Here is a 23,378-nt window from a genome sequence, read left to right on the forward strand (position 1 = left end):
AAGTCGGTTGGAAATGACACGAAAATACGTCTTATAGCGCAACGCCCAGAGTTTTGTCCGATACTGTTAAACATTTAGAAGGTCATAATAAACAATAATAGGTACGTGTAAAAATGAGAGAAACTTGGCATAGAGGACCCATATTTAATGCCGAAGTCAATGTTTCCGCTGATAAGAAATCGGATTGTTAACCCGCTTCCGCTTGTCTTGGACAACTGGATCTACACAAGGATCTGGTGAGTAAGTCGTCGAGATTTACACGGAAGAGTTTGAAAGCGACGAAAAGTCTTGACGCATACAAAAACTTTGTTGCCTGGTCTGTTCTTAATCAAGAATAAATCCAACAAGTCGATGGAGTCACTCAGATTTTTTCAATACAAATACCAATATTTCAATAAATGACCCCTGGTTTTACACACACTTGCATTCATTAAATGTGATTGGGAAAAAAGAAACGACAGCGAGACAGCTCCTAAGTACACAAAGCATGTTGCGGCCACACGTTAAACTTCGGTAAACCTCTCCGTGACACTTTTTTTGTCTGTCTGTCTGTCAGGGAGAGGTTTACCGAAGATTAACGTGTGGCCGCAACACGCTTCCGTGTACGTTGGAGACGACTCCCCGTCTCCGGTTCAATGTCCCCCACACAGTCGAGCAGCTCTTTTTGACCACCAATATGGCGCTGTGAAAATGGTGACGTCACGTGCACGGCCTCTATATGCATCCAGAAAAATGGTAGAATGCAAGGGCCAAGGGCTTGTTCAATTTAGGAAACACACAAAAACCACTACATATATTATGTTATTTTTCTGTTAAAAGTGATAAGGCAAATACACTGTAGTTTAACTGAAAATCTGTCAGGATTAGGGTGTGAGCCGCAGTCTTCCACCCCACTACAATAGCAGCAGCTGAATCATGTCTCCACATTTAGAAATGAAACAAAAACAGCAATCTGAAGTAAGCTGACAATTATTAAAACAATTACTTGATCATTAATACGATATGTTCACCAAGCGAACCTTGAGAATGAGTAAAAACTGGAGCAAACCATTTTCACTTCTGGAACAAAACCATTTTTAGTCACAGTACCCCAGAGAAATAATACAGATGTAGTTATTTAATATATATTTTTTTTACATCTAGAAAAGCTCTACGTATCTAACAATGGGCCGCACCTGGCCTTAGGGCCGTAGTTTGGACACCCCTAGTTTGGGGGGGTCTTTTAAATGAAGAAAGTAAGAGTGCGAAGATAAGCGAGAAAGAGTCCATTTATTGGCGACGAGAACACGAGCGTCACTGTTGCTGGAGAAGCTGACCGTCAGGACAAAGGACGTTCTGTAAGGGAGCCCGAGAACGCAACGTACTTCGCCTACGCCCCCGGAACGCCAGCCCGGGTATTGGGGGAAAAAAAAAAAACATTTTGGCTGCCCCAGGGTGGGAGGAATCGGACGAAAATGAAGGTACCGCAGCGGACACTTGTGAATTCAATTGTCGGCGCTGCGCTATTGCCAGACAGAAGTCGCAAAATTGGGGGGGCCGGATGTGATTGCGACATGGAAAAGAGGCCCGAGGCTCAGATTTCCGGAGTGACTGACTTGAAAGCTCGGAACCAAAAGCGCTCAAAAGTAGGGCAGCAGCAATTGAACATTTTTAGAATCAAATGTTTTATTGATTACTCAAGTACTGTTTTTTTCCAAATAGCAAATTAAAATCACAAGACATTGTTCATTGACTAAACCACTAAACCGTAGAACATAAAGTGGAAGAACAGTCCTGCTCATCCACAGTGGGGGACCCAATTTACCTGCACTGATTATCAACAAGATCAGAATGCATTTAACATAAGAGCATTAACTTTTATACTCGGATACCTCCACACTCAGATACTTCAACTCAATATTCCAAAAGGTGACTTTCACACAAACCAAATTATTTTCTGTCAGTCATTCCTTTTCTCGAGTACTGCTTTCAAGTACCCTATTTTCCGCACTATAAGGCGCATCTAAAAGCCTTGAATTTTCACAAAAGCCGACGGTACTCCTTATAATCCGGTGCGCCTTACTGTATATATGGACCAATATTTCAATATTGAGCCTTTAGTGCAGCTCCATCTAATGAATGCATAACATAAGCCCAGCTTCTACTGTAGCATCTATTCTATGCGCCTTATAATGCGGTGCGCCTTATAGATGGAAAAAAGGTTTAAAATGTGGCATTCATTGGAGGTGCGCCTTATAATGCGGTGCACCTTATAGTGCGGAAAATATGGAATTTTATAACGACAGAACCTTAGTTACTCAAATTTATTTTGCCTACTTTACCCGAGTAGCATACCTGATGCTCACTAAACCCAGATTTTGGTTTAATACAGATGCATCAGAACACCAAAAATTTTGGTTATGGGCACTTATATTGTATGTTTAAGTACTACTGTAAATTATTGTGTGGAAAATTTTTGCCAATATCTAACTTCACAAGACAGACGGTGGCTGAGTTACAACTCCGATGCCGCCGTTTTACAGGCTCTCTGTGTGAAAGAGGCTTGTGACGGATCCTCCTATAAAGAGGTGACAGAAGAACAACAAACTCGGGTCAAGCCCTGAGTGCCTTGCGGGAGGTCCATGTGGCTTGCGGTGTGCCACAGGCTTCCCTCCAGGCCTAGGTGGCGTAGATCCAGGAGGACTTTGTCATCTTCTGCCATTTCCTGTTCTGATCTAATACTGTCCTTGCACACTAATTAGCCTCCATTCACACAGGGGACAACCCCCTCCCCCCAACCACCCTGCATCCATCCGCCAGATCCCTCAGGCAGCAGCACCCATCAGGCAGGTGGCACTAAGATCTGCTTTGGCACAACATAATTTCCCATTTTTCCAGATGAAACCATCAAGAGTTCAGAGATGAGCGACAATAGTCCTAAATCTTATATTAAAGCAGTCACTGTTCAAGCGCATTTATGTCGAAAGTCATCAACATCATGAGCCATCTCAAAGGAAATTCAGTTATACTGAAAACATTTCCGGGATATAACACAGGTAATGTTTCAGTATCTAACTATAATAAGTATGAGATTCTGATTTACTTTGACTTGATCTAAGTTGTAACGTTACGTCTCGTCTGTCCATATCTGAATGCGAATGGTCATTTTCTCCCGTGGAACCGCGTTATCTTGAAGTTGATAACTTTTCCCCGCTACATGCTTTAAGAAGATCTAGATCATCTACTGTTAGCTTTCTACAATGGATTGACAACAGATACTGCCGTAAATTACGCTAGATTATAACAATACATCATAATGAAATAAAATGATTTGATGATATGAATATTTAGTTTTGAAATTGAATATCTCTTGAGCTCTTTAAAAATGTCTGTCTCAGTCTGTGCAGTGTCAATAAATTATGATTATGGTGTTAGGTAACAACTACATACTCTGTAAGTTATATTAAAGTCTTGAATTCCATCCCATGTCACGCACGCAACTTTATATCTGCGGGCATGACAGACCACACATGTACATTTTTCAAATGTGAGTGAATGAATTTTACTTTAACAAATAAATTGAGTTAGCAACTTGGTCAGGGAACAAATCAAATTTCTATAATAAAAAAAATTGTACCACACTTGTACATTTTTCAAATGACTGTTAAAGATGTATAGCGTAAATAAGATGTAAATATCCTATATTACAGGAACAGAATGGATATAATGTAATGGGTGAATGTGAATATTGTTGAGGTGTAGAAGCATTAGAAGCAGTTTTTCAAGTATAAAAAGTGGCCTTGGGGAACGGCTTGTTTTATTATGAAGCTCAAGGGAAGCATGGCATAACGTACTATATCAAACATACAAAGACTGAGGCACAATCCAAGAGTACCTCTACTATTTAATTCAAAGAGCGGGAAGCTGACGGCGAGGTCAGCAAAGACAAATGCAGGATAGAAAGTGCTATATATACAGTGACATGAAATATGTAAACATTGGGGACTCACGCATACCACATTTTTCTCAAACCGAGTACCAGCACAAGTACGTGGATTTCTCGGCGACATTGACCAATTATACTTGATGTATAATGGAATAGTAATTACGTCATGCAATTTGTTAGCAAAATGCATTTGATTTTAATCAAATATTGTTCAAACACAAACCAACAGGCCACGGGGCTCGAAACGTTCTCGCCGATGCCTCGCGGGGCGGCCATCTGTGTCGCTGCCTCCGCGGAGTGGAGTTTATCATCCATTATGCAAAGCATAATTTGCAGTCACCTAGCTCCATATGGTTCACGTCACTCCTACTCGCAAAGTACAGTATGTGTCATCTCTTCTCAGTTGTAATAGTCCACTTCTACGAGTACCCGGACCGGTATCAGCGCTGACAAAGAAAGGCATTTTGAGATATTAGAGGTGTCTAGAGAAGAAGAAATATAGTAGTGTTGTTCTTGACCTCTCCGATGCGCAAAGTGACTCGAAATAACCGTAAATAAAACTCATTTGACTTGACTTGGTGGTGGAAATGGCGGACCTTGCGTACGTCACTTCATTGACTGACTGGCATTGACCCGCATTCTCACACCCGCCTCCCACCCGTCTAGTCGTGACTCAGCCGGCGTTTGACATTTAAAAGGATTCATCTCCCCCACGCTTGCGGACGCTCTCGCACCTGATCGCTTTTCTTCCTGTGAGTCGGGGAAAGCGGCATCTTGTACCGTTTATACACCTCTTTAGCGCATGTACAGTAAACCAAAATCAATGTTTGATACACCACAAACATAGTATATATATGGATGATATTTACATTATCTTAAATGTATCACCGAATGTCACATATTACCAAATCCTGTCAATACATCTGTAATGTTGTATATTTACACCAAATTTAATATCTACCGTAATTTCCGGCCTATAAGCCGTGACTTTTTTCACACGCTTTCAACCCTGCGGTTTATGCAATGATGCGGCTAATTTGTGCATTTTTTTTCCCCTAACGGTCGCAAGGGGACACTCGAGCGGAAAAGGTAAGAGTGAGTGGAATTTATGTGCTGAAGAAGTGACTTTTACCGGTCTGGCCCTGTTAGCGCTGCGCTAGCATGTTACTGCATGTTTTTTTTTTTTTTTTTTAACTGGCCCTGTTAGCGCGGCACTCTTTCTGCTTTCGATGTGGGCACTTGCGGCTTTTACACAGGTGCGGCGTATGTATGTACCTCCATTTTTCTGGCATCTTCTCGCATGCTAGTATTCTGTCGAATTAGTTGGTCAAAAACTCCATAGCCACCTTTCCAAATTGCTTCTATACCTCCACTGGTATGTCATCAGGACCAACTGTCTTTCCATTTTTCATTCTGTTCAGTGCTTTTCTAACATCCCCCTTACTCATCATTGCCTCTTCTACTCTTCCTTCTCTCTCATTTTCTTCATTCATTAACTTCTCAAAGTTTTCTTTCCATCTGCTTAGCACATTACTGGCACCAGTCAACATATTTTCATCTCTATCCTAAGTCACCCTTACCTGCTGCACATCCTTACCATCTCTATTCCTCTGTCTGACCAACCAGTAGAACTCCTTTTCTCCTTCTTTCGTATCCAACTTGGTGTACGTGTCGTCATAAGCCTCTTGTTTAGCTTTCACCACCTCTACCTTTGCCCTACGTCGCATCTCAATGTATTCTTTTCACCTCTCCACATTCCTCTCCGTGTCGCACTTCTTCTTCCCTAATCTCTTGCCTTGGATGACTTCCTGTATTTTGGGGTTCCACCACCAAGTCTCCTTCTCCCCTTTCCGACCAGAAGACGCCCCAAGTACTCTCCTGCCTACCTCTCTGAATACCTCAGCAGTAGTATTCCAGTCTTCTGGGAGGTCTTCCTGTCCTTCTCGAACCTGTCTCACCTCTTTTCGGAAGGCCACACAAGAGTCATCCTACACAGCACCATCCTACCTCTATTGTACGTACATCTAATATACTATATATTCATTAACTAATGTAGGATATTGAGATCATATATAACCTTCTAATGATGCTTATTTACTGTGTGTAACGTTGTGCCACATTTACATCACATTCAACGTTCACTACACCGGTTTTTGGTTGAAATGGTTTGTAAAATGTGTTGTTCCTGCTCTTATCTACATTATTGTTGCACTAACAGTGGGAGAACTCCCACGTTCGCTCGCCTCTGATGCCACGACAACAAGTACACACGAGCGCGGCAGTTGAAAGCCTCTCATCTTCTCTCCTTTGATGCCGGCCAGAAAAGATCAACATAAAAATGGAACCAAAATGGTCCTTTTCCAACGTCCCCCTCCTCCTCATAATCGTAATTTCTCTCGCTTGGGTAACGTGAAGTGGACCTTACGCAGCTGCTCCCTTCATTCAAACAAATGAGTGTGTGTGTGTGTGTGGTGTGCGCACAAGAAAGTGTTAAAATTGACACGAGCACGCAAGCAGATTAGTGACGAAACGCTTCCACAATTCACACTGGAATGTTTCCTGCATCACATTTTCTAAAATTGAAGACCAATTATTGGTATTATTGTGATCTATCATCAAACATCAAATTCATTGATAGCGATTTTTGATCACCGATTAATCTTTTTGAGACCTCACTTAACTTAAATTGGTCCAAATCCACAGATCTTTTGTTTCTCAGCAATATGTAATTCTGTTTATTACAATGTAAAACAAACTGATTATCTTTGTGTTTCATTAAAAGAGATCTCCTTTTACTTTGGAAAACTGATCAACATTTTTACCCATTTTATCCACCAAATTATATTATAATCAATTCATGGAAAATGAGGTAGTCGGTTTCATCTAATATGAAATATGACAGCTGCCACAAACTATTTTCATAGCCGACTAGTCACAGATTATTTTTATGAGTATGTGATTATGTAAATTAATTGTGATTGAATTGATTGGGAAAAAAATGTGACACAATGTAGGTATTTTCCCCGAAAAAATTTGTTGGCACGAGTTTTCACACAAATAAGCTTCATTAATCAAGAGTGAATGATATGCATGATATGAAAAAATGTGTTTGGACTAACGAGACAGATTTTACGTTGTCTTCAAAATAAGGGTCCCTAGTCAAGACTGTGCATGTTATGCTGCTGACTGCTCGGCCTCCCTCAACTCAGGTGGCAGATGGAATGTTTTTGGACTTGTTGAAGTGCTGATTGTTGTATTTTAACATGGTTGTCATGGAAATAAGAAACTTTCGTCAAGAGGGTGGAAGATTTGTTTATGGGTTGCAAGCTGCTAGATGACACTGAACTAAGGAAGAAAAAAAAGTCGGCATCAAGGCAAATATCTCGTGGGTGTGTGTGCGAGTGTACGAGAGAGAGCGAGAGTGAGAGAGAGAGAGAGAGAGAGAGAGAGAGAGAGAGAGAGAGAGAGAGAGAGAGAGAGAGAGAGAGAGAGAGAGAGAGAGAGAGACACGCATACGCACAACATGTAACGCTACTTGTATTACCATCATGTCTTGAAAGCGGGTCAGGACTATTTCTGTTTGTATCAGTAGCTCTAATTACATTCCTGCATCACGTGGACCATGGGCAACGTGTGTGTGTGTGTGTGTGTGTGTGTGTGTGTGTGTGTGTGTGTGTGCGCGTGCCCGTGTGTGTGTGCAGCAAGACACTCCGAGAGAGATAACATTAAGAACCGGATTCAAGTGCGAGTCACATGACAGCGTGACATACTCATTGGAGAGTTAACAGTTAACAACAAAAACAACTTTGACGTTGGCTACATAGAAAGCAAAGCGTGAACTTAAAAAAATTAAAATACATAAAAAATAAAACCAGCAGAGTGATGTCTTATAATTCAGAAAACTCAGTTTCGTGCACACGAAAATGAAGGTACAACTGATAATAACACGTGACAACTAGGACAACGAAATATTATTTTTTTCAGATTAAAAAAAAAGTTTGAAATTTCCACAATTTATTTGAAAACAGGATATTATTTCAACTTGATAGAGCAGAAAAACCTGATGATGATATGATAAAGTTACTGGTTTTATCCAGAATGTGTCAGAAAATAAGTAAAATAAGTAAAAATGTCAAAAGTAGTTGTCCAAAGTAAAAGATGTTGGAAAAGGTCTTATTTTGATGAAACACAAAATAGTGCACTTTATTATTGAAATAAATATAATTAATATTTATTGCTTTATTGTTACAAGAAACAGTTTTTCAAATTTACTGCTGAGGGAGCTGCAATTTCAAGGATTTGGACACTTCATTTTAAGGAGTAATTGAAAATTGTTATACCGTAATTCCCGGCCTACAATCTGCAACTTTTTTCACACGCTTTCAACCCTGCGGTTTATGTGGTGATGAGGCTAATTTGTGCATTTTTTTTTTTCCTAACGGCCGCAAGGGGGCACTCGAGCTGAAAAGCTAAGAATGAGACCGGTGGAATATATGTGGCGTGGAAGTTAGTTTTACCAGCCCTGTTAGCGCACCGCTAGCGTTAGTGATGTGCTAGCATGTTGCTGCTGTGTTACTGCCGTGTCTCAGTGATAAGTTAAGTAAGTAAGTTCTATTTTAAGCGGCCCTGTTAGCGCTACCGTGGCAATAGCATTAGCACTAGCTTTAGCGCGGCGCTAGCGTTAGTACTAGCATTAATGCAGCGCTAGCGTTAAACTCTTTCTGTGCACTGTCTTTCTTTGTAAATATCTTGTGTTTCAATATGGGTTTCAATGTGGGCACTTGCGGGTCTTCCACAGCTGCGGCGTAAGTATGTACCAAATGGTATTTCCTTTACAAATGTGAGGCTTGTAACCAGGTGCGTTCTGTAGGCCGGGAATTACAGTACTTTATTTTGATAATCGATGAGTTGGCGATGAATTGAGCCGCCTCCATTTAGTTATAACCAAGCTGAACTACTAGACTGGGTGGTGGGATTGATTCTGAATCAGGGTTCCAAAATTCCCTTAAAATGGGAATAACAAAGGATGAGTGAAACATTGGCCTCAATAAGAAGATGAAGAGGAAGAGGAAGAGGAGGGTGAGAGTTGCAGGCGGAGAAGATTAGACGAGAGAAAAGGAACATTGGCTATGACCTACTTCTGCTCAGCTCTTCACCAATCCTTCCTCTTCATCGCCGGCGAGTTTTGCGTGCCGAGGACACACAACGTCACACACAAGTGAGGGTTTAAAACACACAACGTCTGAAATGCTGCCGCAACTGCTTTCAATGCGACATGGCAGGAGAAATGAATCAGTGTTCTATATGCTTCCATACCATCCCGTCTGTTCTGGCTCTTTCTCGCAGAGATGCCACACAAACGGCATTTCAGAGCTTTCCGGAAAAATTTTGAAATTTCATTTTGCTTTATACACAGAAGCCGAGGGAACCACGACACTGTCACAACTTTCACGCAGCGATACAGCATCCTGCAACCAGATAATTACATTATGTCAGCATCTGGTGAAGTACCGGTACATAAAATACAGCGGTGCCTTGACTGACTACTCAACTCTCAATTACAATTTTTTACTATAGAAATTTGATTTGTTCCTTGACCAAGTTGCTAACTCAATTTATTTGTAAAAGTAAAATTCATTCACTCACATTTGAAAAATGTACGGGTGTGGTTAGTCATGCCCGCAGATATAAAGTTACGGGTGTGGTCCACCAGTCATGCCCGCTCATATAAAGTTGCGGGTGTGATTAGGGATGGACTCTCAAGACCTTAAAATAACTTCCTGAGTTGTTATACCCGGGTACGTAGTTTTTACCTAATACCATTATCATAATTTATTGACACTGCACAGACTGAGACAGACATTTTTAAAGAGGTCAATAGACATTCAATTTCAAAACTAAATATTCATATACTGTAATCAAATCTTTTTATTTCATTATGATGTATTGTTATAATCTTGCGTAATTTACGGGGCTATTTATTGTCAATCCATTGATGAAAGCTAGCAGTAGATGATCTATAGCTTCCTAAAGTATGTAGAGGGGAAAGGTTTTCAACTTCAAGATAACGCAGTACCACGGGGAAAATGGCCGTTCGCATTGAGATATATGGACAGACTAATCTAACGTTGGAACTGAGATCATGTCAAAGTAAATCACAATCTCATCATTATTATAGTGAGATACTGAAACATTACCTGTGTTATATCCCAGAAATTATTTCAGTGTAACTCAGGGGTGCCCATATTTTTTTCCCCCCAAGATCTACTTTTCAAGCAGCCAGCGGCTCGCGATTGACCAGCGGGGCGGGGAGGGAGGGTGCACGCGCGCATCACCGTGACTGCCATAAATAGAAGGCCGGCTTGCTAGAACGCGCCTTTATGTGCGTGCGCTTGATGTATTGGCCACGCCTGTATCAAGCGACGAGGTGAATGATAGTGTAACGTCTTCTTTTTTTTTTTTTGTGAGTGTGGGGCACTCCGTCACACGATCGACTAAAACTGCCTCGCGATCGACGCATTGAGCACCCCTGGTGTAACTCAATTTCCTTTGACATGGCTCATTAAGTTGATGACTTTCGACGTAATTGCGCTTGCATTACACGAAGGAGCTCCGAACATGTGCTTTTGGCATCAGTTCCGCAAATGCTCAATACGGTTAACTTGCATTTCCTGTTTCCAGGTGAATACTGATTGTTTAGGATCAGGCTTGTTTTGTTACCAACATTTATGAAATAAACAAGTAAATTAATGTCAAGACCACACAAAATAAGCGACGTTTTTTGATATCTATTTTTTTGACAGGTAACAAATTTTAAGTGCGTGATTTTTCGTGCTCGACTGTGCAGATTTGCGAGTGCGATGGCGCGCAGGCGTGATCGCGCCCGTCAAATGGGAGTGACTGCAAATTTTACATTTATGCCCCATTGAAATGCCATCTGTTCAAGACAATGAAAAAATTTCCGGAGCAAAAAATTTAAATTAGCACAGTATTGTACAAAAACAGAAAATGTATTTTTTATACTATTGTAATTATTGTAGCTTCTGTAATATCAGTGTGTTTGATGTGTAAGTGACGTAAGAAGCTGAATTCTGGTTGACGCGATTTCAGCGTGAGAGTCCGGGTACGAGTTGTGGCCTACAGCAGCTCCCTGTGAGTGTTCTCATTTTGTTGTTATGTATTCGATTGCTTTTGCCATTCAGTAAATGACTGAAAGTGCATCAGCAACTGTAGCTCTTCCTCAAGAATAGTGACAATTGCTTTTACACGTCAGCATTGTGGAATACATGTACACGCAGGCACTATCCCGCATTTTGTTAAATCTGCTTCTACCGATGAAGGCGGAAAACTGCCAGGTCAATTGCGTCCTCATCCTGGGTCGGTGCTGTTTATAGAGAACAGTAACGGGGAGAAAAATACGTCCTTCATACTGAAATTGCATTTTTTTCTGCTGTGAAAAGGCTTCTGAATGCATCATGTATGCATCCATAGAAGCACTCAGATGCACTTTTTCCCCCCGTGGGAGCCAGAAGACAACTTTGACTGACAGCATTTCGAAAGAAAAAAAAATAAAAAGAGAGCCAGGCTCTCCGGAGGCTCCCAGGAATGGAGGCGGAGTGGGGGGGCAAAGACTGACACTCAGGATCTTTTCAGCCTCATTCCAGAGCAGAATTTCAGGGGGTGGTGGTGAAACACTAGGCGCAAAGCCTGCAGAGGAGGGTCCAGGTAGGGGGTTCTGGTTGCTAGGCAGCCCTCCAATCAGAGCAGCATACCAACCCAGTGTCCGTGTGTGTATTTGTGTGCGTGCAGCTAGCCTAATGGATGCTAACATATTGATGCCATTTGCCACAAAAGAAACGTACTATAGCAGCATCGTGGACGACTGGATTAAGCACATCCACATAACAGTTCTGAGGACCTGGGTTCAAATCCCGTCCCACTTGAGTTGAGTTTGGATGTTCTCCCAGTGCCTGCGTGGGATTTCTCCGGACACTCCAGTTTCCTCCTACATCCCCAAAACATTTATTGATTGGAGAGTTTAAATTGCCCCAAGGTGTGAATGTGAGTGTGAATGATTTTGTTGTTGTAGTTTTTACATGCGGTGCGATTGGCAGGCAAGCAGTTCAGGATGTACCCCTGCCTCTCGCCCAAAGTAAACCAAAAGAAAAAGAAAAAAAAGGTTGAATGTGTATTTTGCTCTTGCTCTTTCCACAATAATTAGTCTTGACAAACATGAGAGGAGAAATAGTAGACAGGTAGACACAACATGACGACAAGTGGACACTACATGTCACTAAGTAATCACTATACATAAAAGTACACTACACGATGAAAAATTCACATCCACTAAATTACGACAGCAAGTCGATACACTGTGACGATAACAACAAAAAAAACTGCAAGAAAACAAGTACTCTCCATGACAACAAGTACACATATCAGGGCTGCAGCTATTAAACATCTTTAGAATTGATTAATATTTTATTTTTTTTTACAACAATAACCCTACGTAAATAACTTCACCCAAAAAAAAAGAAAATCCACGCAGGCACGGGGAGAACATGCAAACGCCATACAGCCGGGTCCGGGATTTTACCTGGGACCTGGACCTGGGTGGGTTTTCTCTGGGTATGCCGGGTTCCTCCCACATTCCCAAAAACATAAATGATAGGTTAACTGAAGACTAAATTGCCCATAGGTGTGAATGTGAGTGTCAACGGCTGTTTGTCACTTTGTGCGCTAGGATTGACTGGCGACCAATTCAGACTGTACCCTGCCTCTCGCCCAGAGTCAGCACGCCTGCGACCTTAAGCAGTACGGAGAATGATGGATGAATACACAACTGTTATTTATATTACAGCATGTTATTCAAATTTAACAGTAAGTTTTGGTAATTTCTTGATCATATATTACTCTATGTCACAGGTGTCAAACTCAAGGCCCAGGGGCCGGATGGGGCCCGCCGTGTGATTTTATGTGGCGTGCAAAGCCAAATCTTCAGTGTCAATTTCCATGATTCTTGTAAAAATTGGTACCAAAATTTCAAATTGTCAAAGTTCATAAATGGTAACGAGATATTACAAGCATTGAAAAATAAACCATTACCCTTGATATCTGATTCTAAAACTAGTTCATAAATGGAAGATGTAAATATGATTACACGATTCTATATTTTTGTTTCATAGTCATGACGGCCCTCTTGAGGGAACCCAGAAATATAATATGGCCCGCGAGAAAAATGAGTTTGACACCCCTGCTATATGTGAAAACAAGTACTGCCTTAGTCGTACAGTATCAGCATCGGTGCACAAATTTTCCAATTATGAAGTGCTCAATGAATGCATGTGCAGTATGACACAAGCTTCTGAACAAATGATCTAGACTCATTCATCCTTTTTAAGCTAGTATGACCAATGAAGGTTAAAAATATGATATGTGCTCTGTGAAATCAGGACAAATGGGAAGTCGACATGCATTCTGGAACTCGGATCCCACGATATCCACGTACATCGCAAGCGAGCTAAAGTATTATTGCATTAGAGGCGAAGTATTGGCAGTAGGAGACTGATGGTGGAATATGGGTCATTGGCTCGCTTATCAGTTTAACAAGTGTGCGAGTGAAGAGTTTCCAAGGCAACCGTCTCCATTAGAATCATGCTCTCTAGTTTGATAGCGCGCACAATGACACGACTACACGTGACAATTGATGTGGTGGCAGAGAAAGACACGGCAAAGAAAGGAAGAGAGATGGGAGCGTGCGGAGGGGCAAATGCTGGAGAAGCCCAGCAACAGGACGTGCCTTAAATAGCGAGATGCGGCCCGATAACGTCACGCTGCCTGGCGGCCCGAGGCATGTGTTATGTTATGTTGCGTTGTGTTGTGCTAAGCGTGTATGGACCCGCCGCTGACAGCAGCTTATTCAAATGGCGGCTCACGTGACCTCACGGGGGCTAACGTTCCGAGAATTGAGACCTCCCGTCGTGGCCGTCCGCAACTCCGCTTGCGAAGCTTTCATGGCAACGTTCTATTTTTATCCATCCATCCATTTTCTGAGCCGCTTATCCTTACGAGGGTCGCGGGAGTGCCGGAGCGTAATCCAGCTGTTATCGGGCAGGAGGCACAGGGGACACACTGAACTGGTTGCCGGCCAATCGCAGGTCACATGGAGGCAGACAACAGTCGTATTCACAATCACACCTAGAGGCAATTTAGAGTCTTCAATAAATGCATGTTTTCGGGATGTGGGAGAAAACAGGAGTGCTCGGGTAAAACCCACGCAGGCACGGGGAGAACAATTAAACTCCACACGGGGGAAGGCCGGGATTTGAACCCCGGTCCTCAAAACTGTGAGGCCAATGCTCTCCAGCTGCCCCCACCATTCTATTTTTAGTTATTCCTAAACTGGTGCGTGGCCAAGTAATCAAGCTGCATGTTATGTTCACGCACAGATACAAGCACAGTGACAAAAACTCAATGTTCTTCCACAATTTAGCCTTACTCTCAGTCTACTCCTCTATAAGAGCTTCTTTTAGAAGCAATCAAACAAGGTAGCTAGTTCATCGTTGAAGGACGCCTAAAGATCTGCCAGAACAGGGTGCATTTGAACCAAAATTAAAGACTAGCGAATGTCTTTCAGGCACAGCCGCTGAAGACCTTTTTGTGGGGTTACTCAAAATAGACAAGCCCAAGAAAACTCAAAACATGTTGCTCAGTGAAACTGTCTTCAGGGCCTGTACTTTCAAAATACTCCATGGAGTACTGATCCCTAGATCAAACCAAAAGGCAAGCTACTTGTGTCTTTCCAAGCATTGCAACTTGAGACATTTTTATCGTGACATGCCTTCCAAAGTGCAAAGATCTAATAAAAAATTGTCTTGGTAACGGTACCAGGAAATCTTTTGAAATGTCACACCCTGAAGACAGTTTCACTTAGTAAAATAAAAGCTGATAAGTCACGTCTGCTACAAACAGACCCACAGACAAGTCTCACGAAAAGACAAAAACTTAATGTTCTCAATATGTGCCTTCTGGAGTGCTTTGAAAATGCAGCAACATGAAATCTGGCAAGTAAGTCTATAACAAGTAAACGCCCCCCCAAAAAAACAAAAAGCAATGCCCCCCCCCCAAAAAAAAACCACACAATCTGACATTTAGGGTTTTAAGCACAAGGGTTGCAGGCTCAGGAACAGTTTCTTCCACTTAGACATGACTGTTGAACACCCACACGTAATAACTCATTTATGGATCGTAACAGCCATGCCCCCATTTTCCTATGAACGCCCCCATTGGACTACAGCTTTATCTTGAGTGCTATAATGCTGCTGAAATTATGTTGATGGTGCAATATAATGATTAGATCCCTTTGTTGTTTTATTATTTTTTTCTATGCACCTAGTTATTATCCATCCATCCGTTTTCTTCACTACTTATCCTCACAAGGGTCACGGGGAGTGCTGGAGCCTATCCCAGCTGTCAACGGCCAGGAGGCGGGGTACACCCTAAACTGGTTGTCAGGCAATCGCAGGGCACATGGAGACAAACAGCCGCACTCACAATCGCACCTAGGGTCAATTTAGAGTGTCCAATTTAATACTGTAAATCAGAGTTTCTCCAATTTCCTTTTAAACACCGCTGCACCTTGCGACGTTTACGAAGGCCCGTTTCGCTTCACTCTGAGCTTTGATTTCTACTTGCGCGGCTCTACCTGTGTTTGTCTAAAAATAACCGCCCTGAGAACGCCGTAGTTCCTTTTGACGGGGTTTGTGTTAATCATGTGATACCGTCGCCATTGTTGTTGGTCTAATCAGCTTACTGCCTGCTTTCTTTTCGCTCGGACGAAACCCGATACGGCGGCTCAGCGCGGCCTTAGCCACATGCTAATTAATCTCTGGTTCTAAAGCTGCTTAATAACTCCACGGAGCCTGGCGACGAGCGATGGATCAGCGCTGGTGTGTCGTCGCTGGATGTCGCTTGCAAGCTCATCTGACATCTGCAGCTGGCACCTTCTTGGAGATGTTCCACGCGGGATCATCCTCTCCGTCACGTCACAAGACTCGTAACACTTTGTCGGTATGAAGTTTAAATATCTTGCTTCTTCCTGATTTTACTGTTTACCGCCTTCCTCACATGACACGCGTCCGAAGAACAAACGGCAACATTGTGCAGCTCACTGTAAACTGGGCAAGAGGAAGTCCAGAGCTCCACCAACATTTAAACATGGGGGAAAAAAATACTGTAATGAGCGAGTCTGATTTTGGATGCATATGACTACACTTAACTTTTGTCTTAAAAGGGGAAACATGATGGAAGAAGACACCAGGAAGGTGTTTTAAATTGTGAAATAAAATTAATAAAATGGAAGTCAACTTAAGCATATTGTAAAAAAAAAAAAAATGTCCGTTTGGTCAAAATGTAGTTCAGGTTTTGTCACGATCCCATCATCACACTCAAGCCGCCAGTACCGCTCAAAGAGACGGTGTTAGGCTTTAAGTTTTCTACTTCCTCTTTTGGCGACCAATCCCGTTGGTTTGCTCGGACTATTAGACAGTCGGTACTGATTAACTTTTTTTGTGAATGTAAGGACTTTGGACCTGCAGGGATTAGTACCATACATCTTAGTCTACAACTGAAAATTCCATAATTGTGACGTTACATTAACAACTGTTAAAATCACTCACTTTATTAGGATTTTTATTAAACGTCCTATTCCATTGAAAGTACTATTTTATGCAAAACATAAAAACATAAAAAAGTGTCTTTGACATGGTTTAATTTTGACATGCGGTTTGTCAATAGAATGAAAAAAAAAAGGCAAACAGCATAAGGTTTACAAATGAGGCGCATTTGTCAATTAATATTCAAGAACCTGCCCACTTTGTGGTTGGTAGCGACCCACCAAACTCAGCTGAATAGCAACACGGCATTTCCAGGTTTTAAGTGAGCGAGTCCTCGCTCCTCCCAAGACATCCATCCATCTTCTTAATCGCTTATCCTCACAAGAGTCACTGGAGCCTATCCGAGCTGTGAACAGGCAGGAGGCGGGGTACACCCTGAACTGGTTGCCAGCCAAACGGCCACACCCACAATCACACCTAGGGGCAATTTAGAGTGTCCAATTAATGTTGCATGTTTTTGGAATGTGGGAGGAAACCGGAGTGCCTGGAGAAAACCCACGCAGGCACGGGGGGGAGAACATGCAAACTCCACACAGGGGTGGGGGGCGGGATCTAACCCGGGTCCTCAGAACTGTGAGGCCAATGCTTTACCGGCTGATCCACCGTTCCGCCCTCCCAAGACATAAAAATATAAAATACACTTATCTTGTTCGAGAACAATATCAATATATTCAAATTTTATGATGTAGCAGTGGACCGAAATAGTGAAACCACCATAAATTATCATTGTAGCAGGTTGAATTCAAATCAATAGGAGGGGATGCCTGACCTCAAAATATCTCCATCCATACACTTTTTTTGTAGCATTTTTCGTCACTAGGGTCACGGGTGTGCTGGAGCTTCTCCAGACTAGGTTCGAGCAAGAAGGAGGGCACACCCTCGAAATGGTCTCCAGCCAACTGCAGGGCACACATAAACAAACGAGACTGTATACAAAAGAACCAGCTATGGTGACTTGTTGTGGTGGCTGAGGCCGATAACAGCAACCTGTCACTGGAGGCGATCGTGCTCAAGAGGACTGAGGTGGGAGGAGCATATCAACATGGTGTGAATCAAGTGAATGCATGTTAAGTGTGTATTAAAAAATTAAAATTCACAAACAAGGGATGCAAATACGTAGCATCAAAGGAAGTGACGTTGCTATTAATCTAGATATCTAGATGCTCGCAGATGCTGTTATATGGACCAATCGGAGCAAAGATCTCTTCTATTATTAAATTAGGGAAGATGAACAATCGCATCAGAGCAAAGCTCATTTATATGTCCCATAAGAATTCTAAATCTGACCCAGGCCCAAAAACAAAATGAAAATGTAAAAACTAGAATTCCTTGAAAAAAGGACATTTTGGACATTTCTAACCAAAACGATCATGCAAACCCGATCAAATATTATACAAAATGTAAGTTAAAAATGTATTGAAAGGGACCTTTTTAGATTAGTCCTCACCATGAAATAGCTATTCTCTAAATATCAACCATTACAATCAAAACTGACCTATAAACTGTAATTTCCCCAATCTTAAACCCAAGCTGTGCAAACAAAGATGCATCTTAGCTGCAGATTTTGCCCGCCCCAGGAGCTTCACGTTCTCATCTATTTTTAGCCACTGAACCCACCATAATCATGTTTACTGGTCATTAATTTTTCAATGAACTCCATGCTGAAGTGTTAACAGTTCACATTTTCAAATAAATTCAGTCACTGATGGTTCGGTGGTACACTCGCCTGACTTTCAGTTCTCACTCAGTGATGGTGTCGCTATGTGCTCTGTGACTGACTGGCGACCAGTTCAGGGCGTAGTCTGCCTTTTGCCCAAAGTTGGCTGGGATAAACCCCAGTACTCCCGTGACCTTTGTGGGGATAAGCGGCTTGGAAAATGGATGGGTTTTCAAATAAAATTTACACACAATGAAATATTCCCATTGGCATTATCATTTTCCCCATATGTAACGTAATGCCTACGACAGAGCCTTCACGTTTAAAGCGATCGACCTGATCACTGAAAAACCCGTGGCAGTTTATGTTTTATCTCATATTGATACATCCAATATGGTATATGTAGTTTATAAACCAGCGTGTTGAATCAACTTGACGTGATGGTATTTATTTAGTGAAAAAGTCCAGGCTGATACATTAAACTATAGACAGGAACTTGCGCAATAAAACAAAGGTCCACACGCACATATATGCGCACACAACTGAGCTCCATTGATTATGAAGGCAAAAAAATATATATACAGTGGATTTGTCGTGGATGGGAAAAAGCTCAGAAATGAGTCTAACTGGAAACAGCAACGGGGAATACAAACACAGGGAGTCCTTGGGTTAAGACGGTCTCGACCTAAGACATTTCAACTTTACAACACCCGTCCCCTGTCCTCCATTTTGTCTGGCTAATGCTTGTCCGTGTTTGTGCGCCGGGAGTAACTTTGCATTTTTCACCCTCCTTTTTCGACATTATCGCCCCGAAGAAGAAAGCTGCGTCTTTTAGCAATGCTTCTGCAGCCAAAAGAAAATCCATTACCATGGAAACGAAGCTCAAGATCATAAAAAGATTGGAGAAAGGAGAGTCGCCAACACCACCGAGGCTTCAGTCGGTCAACCGTGGTGACAATTGTGAAAGACAAAGCCCGTATTTTAGCAAATGTGAAGGGTTCCGTTCGGATGTCGGATACAATGATCACAAAACAAGGTTCTTTGATACTTGTCGAGATGGAGAGGATTGAGGACCAGGTTCAACTTCTTCTTCTCCATCCACCTCTCAGCAGTAATGTTAAGTACATCGTCTTGTTTATTTCAATGTATTTGTTTTTTTATGCAAAGTATTATGATGTAAATTCTGACTTTAACAGTGGAATCCGACTTAAGTCGAAATTCGAGTTAAGTCGCTACCGTAGGAACGGATCTCAGTCGTAGACCGAGGACTCCTGTAGGAGTAAAAACTATGCACCACCTATCTCTGTCAAGTACAACAATTAAACTAAAATGACAACAGCAAATATTCCCCAATTTCCTACTGGCCAATAGCTGCTAAAACCATTAGCAGCTCACATTTGAATCCAAAGACTCACCTTAAAAAGCTTCAAAACATCCAAATAAGCACTAGGTTTACACATTCGCTAAGCACAGGTATGCTCAACGGAGATAAGCCTAAGGAACTGGAGCGATCCGCTCTGCCGGTCTGTGCAGGCTATCATTTGCAAAGAAAACCGTGAGGCAAATGAGTCGATGGCTTATTTGCAAATGGAGCGCAGCTCACCCTGAGGGCCTCGATGACCAGGTCGCGTGCCTCCAGCTCGCCCTCCATGATGCTCAGCAGGGTCAACAGCTCGGGCTTGCTCAGGTTATCCATGTTGAAGTCGCATTTCTGAAAGGCAAAACGCAATACTGTATTTGATATGCAAGTAAATAAGTCATGAGCTTGGTCACGTAACAAATCAAGCGCTTAAGTCGCAGTACGACTGCATTATCAAAAAACTGTAAAATGTTTGGAAGTGTTGGATAGTTGACCAAGAAAAAAATAGAATAACAACAGAACCATGTAGCACGTAACATAACATGAACTAGCACTGAAACAACTACAACCCCCCCACACCGTACCGTTCTAATTAAACTCAGCCGTCCAATTAGGCAAGCTATCTCGTCCTACCTCACAGCGATCGGAGCCCAATTACATTTAGCTAGGTCATTAAGCAGCTCCTAGCGCCTAGCGGGTGAGGATGATGGTAATCAGGGTTGACCACACCACGTCTTGCCACAATTAAAAGCTTTTTTCCACTCCACTTATGAAACACAAACCGTCTAGGTGTCGTTTGTGAGATCTCAGTCGGGGGGAAAAAAAATCCAGCAGATGTGAATTCGGCTCAAGAATCTGCCGCCTCTGAATTAGAAAACCTTGTGTGTAAACGCACATTTCGCAAGTGATCAGGGACCCGGCAAGAAAGATTTCCGTGGGGCGGCCGGGGACGTTGCCAGGGGGTGACCGACTTTCTGTCGGGGGTGATTAGGATTGGTTGGTTAGGGCCAAACCTTTACCAACACTGCAGATATAAGAAAGCCAAAATTAAGACTTTGTTCTTCAGGCCGCTCTGATCAACTTTTAGATCTCCAGTATTATTAAATAGTGGCACGTAAACTCTATTCACATTTTACTGTTCCAGGTTTTTTTCTGTGGAACCTATCCTCAGCTTTTGATGACAAAATCCCCGAATTCCATAATTTTGTGCTCTTTCTGTAACGCCTTAAAGGTCTAGAGTCATCCCTATAAACATTCTAAAATAGATATTGAAATGAAAATACATATAAGATCATTCACTTCAATGTCTACACAAAAAAATAAATATGAGCGGCGAGCGCGTCAAACATGCACAAAGTTGCGGAAGTCTCATTCGACATCCAAGTGGTCGCCATATTGGCTGCATTTACTGTCCACGATTGTCACACCGAACATTCGCCATTAAAAACACCCTCTGGCTTCTACTATAGGAGACGAACACGCCCCTTCTGACACGGAAGCTCTTTTTGAAGAAGAGAACATCACACAACCGAGTGAAGTTACGGGGCAATATTACCCTATTGTTTCGAGCCATATTTAGATGACATGTGGATCACGGCCAAACCACCTCCCCGCCCTATCCACCTTAGCGCTGCGGCGATAAACGCCCATTTCCACGGCGGTCATAGCCACCTCAGCGACGAGACACCCTGATCGACAGGGCCGGCGGCAGGCTCGGCCTTGTGAACAAGGCCGCGGCCAGTTGGCTCGGCCTTGTCGACAAGGCCGGTAGCATCCACAAGGCCTGCGGAGGCCGTCCTTCAGCGGCTGCTGCATGAAAGTCTTCCGATGCGCACATCATCACATTTAGCAACCCTGATATATGGATTACCCAACTATTTTTTTTTAAGTAGCTGTATACACACCTACCTGTCATTTGGAACCCACGAAGCTCTCGTCTTTTGCACCCGTGCAATCCATTTTTCACGACGAACCGGGTCTCTTGCAAACTTATAAAGGTTAAATCCATCCTCCTGAGTGTTCGAGCGATGTCCAGCAATGGAACGAGTCGGCATTTTGGCTAACACGAAGGAACAACGAGCTACCTTCCTGGAGGTAAAACTAACAGAAACAAACAAGACCACTTGAGCGCGCTACTGCCTCAAACGTCACTTCCTGCTTCTTCTCGAAAACAAATTCCCCGAGAGGATTTTCATGGCGGGAGTTACAAAAAGCTGTATACGGCAAAATCATGTTTTGTGGTGAAAAAACGCATGGGTCCATGTCGGCTGCTGTTTTTTTCACTAATAACATACTAAAAATCATCCCTTTCATGACAGTGGCACTTTAAGGTGCCTCAAGATGGGACAAAAGACCCCGTTATTGGGAAAGCAGTAATTGGTATCAAGAAAATAGCACTGAAGTGAAAACTCCCAGCTGTGGAAAGCACTGTAAAGCCGCTACTAATGTTATCCTCATGTCGACAATTGCTTTTAACACAAAAGGGCTGGATCACCGCTTGGTGTCAAAACTTTACTCCCCTGTCCCAGGTTCACAAACCCGACGATATGTCTCTGGTACTACATCCAAAACTGGAAATTTGCGGTGCATTGTCCAACCCCAATTTTGTGTCAGTGCCATTCACGACCAAAGAAAACCGTGGAAACTTCCTGCTCTTGTAGCTTGCATAAAAGGGCTTTTCGTGGTTTTGGGTGATTCATCAATACGTCAATGGTGACAATTGCTTTCAACACAACAGTACAGGAGAAGTGAGTGTCAGGGGTAATTGTACTCATTGTGCTGTTTTCTTCAAACACAGGCATTTAATACCTCACAAAACTCCATTCAATACCTTTTAATAACCTTCCATGTTGAAATTTTTTTCTTTTAGAAACCTGGCAGACACCTTGGGCTTTTACCGGTGTTTTCTGTGACATCAATCCAAGCCAAAAAATATCAGCTAATGTGCGCTGAGATCAGGTGACCAGCATTGGACTGCGTGAAATGGGCCCCTACAAACAAGAAACTTCCCCCCCACCTTAAGCCAGCTACAGCGAGTGTGACAGGAGCGTGCAAAGAGCAAAGAGCTTTATTTAACCAAGGCATGGCAGCAGTTAGGGTGTTGGGGGGGGGGGGGGTGTTAGTTTGGGGTAGCGGGAGGGCGCAGAGGCGGAAGTGAGCGAGATGAGCCGGCTCGAATACCATGTCGCTGGTGCACCTGTTTTGCTTTGCCGCCAAGCGAAGGCGGCCTGGAGCGGGTTCTGGAAGGGGTGATGGGTCGGAGGAGGAGGGGGTTGCTGACACGGTACTCCCAGCTATGCCCGCTGAGTCACTGAAATTAAGACCAATTTAGAAAGGTGTCTGGTGAACACAACCAACCCCCCCTTACACCGCCTCCTCACCTCGTACCGTCACTCAAACCCACCCACACGCTTTCCCTCAGTGCCTGTTAGGGCTGTGTGATTTGGCAAAAAAAAATATAAATCACGATTATATTTTTTGCTATCGTTTGATCTTGCTTATCAGAATTATTTTATAGTTTTAAACTTCATAACTGCTAGTTTTAAAGCATCTAGACTGAACACTGAAGACGCTAGAGAGTAGTTCAGTCAGCCCCAAGTGTGAATGTTTTTAATTCCAGGTTGAAAACTTTTTTTTTCTCATGCTTTTTAGAATACCTCCACTTTTTGATCATATTACTTGCACTGTATGCGGTTGTGTCTTTTTTTTCTCCTTTTTTAAAAATATTTTGTTTGTCATTTTTATTGTTTTTATCCCGTTTTA

General features: G+C 42.6%; 1 protein-coding gene and 1 long non-coding RNA gene across 5 annotated transcripts in view; one reads left to right on the forward strand and one right to left on the reverse strand.

The window, feature by feature from the left end:
• The window catches only part of LOC133502381 (uncharacterized), a 29,807-nt gene extending 6,515 nt beyond the window's left edge, over positions 1-23,292 (forward strand). Inside the window, exons 2-3 of the long non-coding RNA XR_009795470.1 lie at positions 15,825-15,994; positions 22,486-23,292. This is a non-coding gene — a long non-coding RNA (uncharacterized LOC133502381). The remainder of the gene's footprint in view (positions 1-15,824; positions 15,995-22,485) is intronic.
• Positions 1-23,378, reverse strand: part of cttnbp2 (cortactin binding protein 2) — a 55,130-nt gene that overhangs the window by 27,002 nt on the left and 4,750 nt on the right. For all 4 annotated transcript variants that reach the window (XM_061823113.1, XM_061823112.1, XM_061823111.1 and 1 more), the window contains exon 2: positions 19,860-19,967. In XM_061823113.1, the coding sequence (XP_061679097.1) occupies positions 19,860-19,967 (108 nt within the window). The remainder of the gene's footprint in view (positions 1-19,859; positions 19,968-23,378) is intronic.

The sequence above is a fragment of the Syngnathoides biaculeatus genome, chromosome 6, assembly GCF_019802595.1.
Source record: "Syngnathoides biaculeatus isolate LvHL_M chromosome 6, ASM1980259v1, whole genome shotgun sequence".
Taxonomy (NCBI): domain Eukaryota; kingdom Metazoa; phylum Chordata; class Actinopteri; order Syngnathiformes; family Syngnathidae; genus Syngnathoides; species Syngnathoides biaculeatus.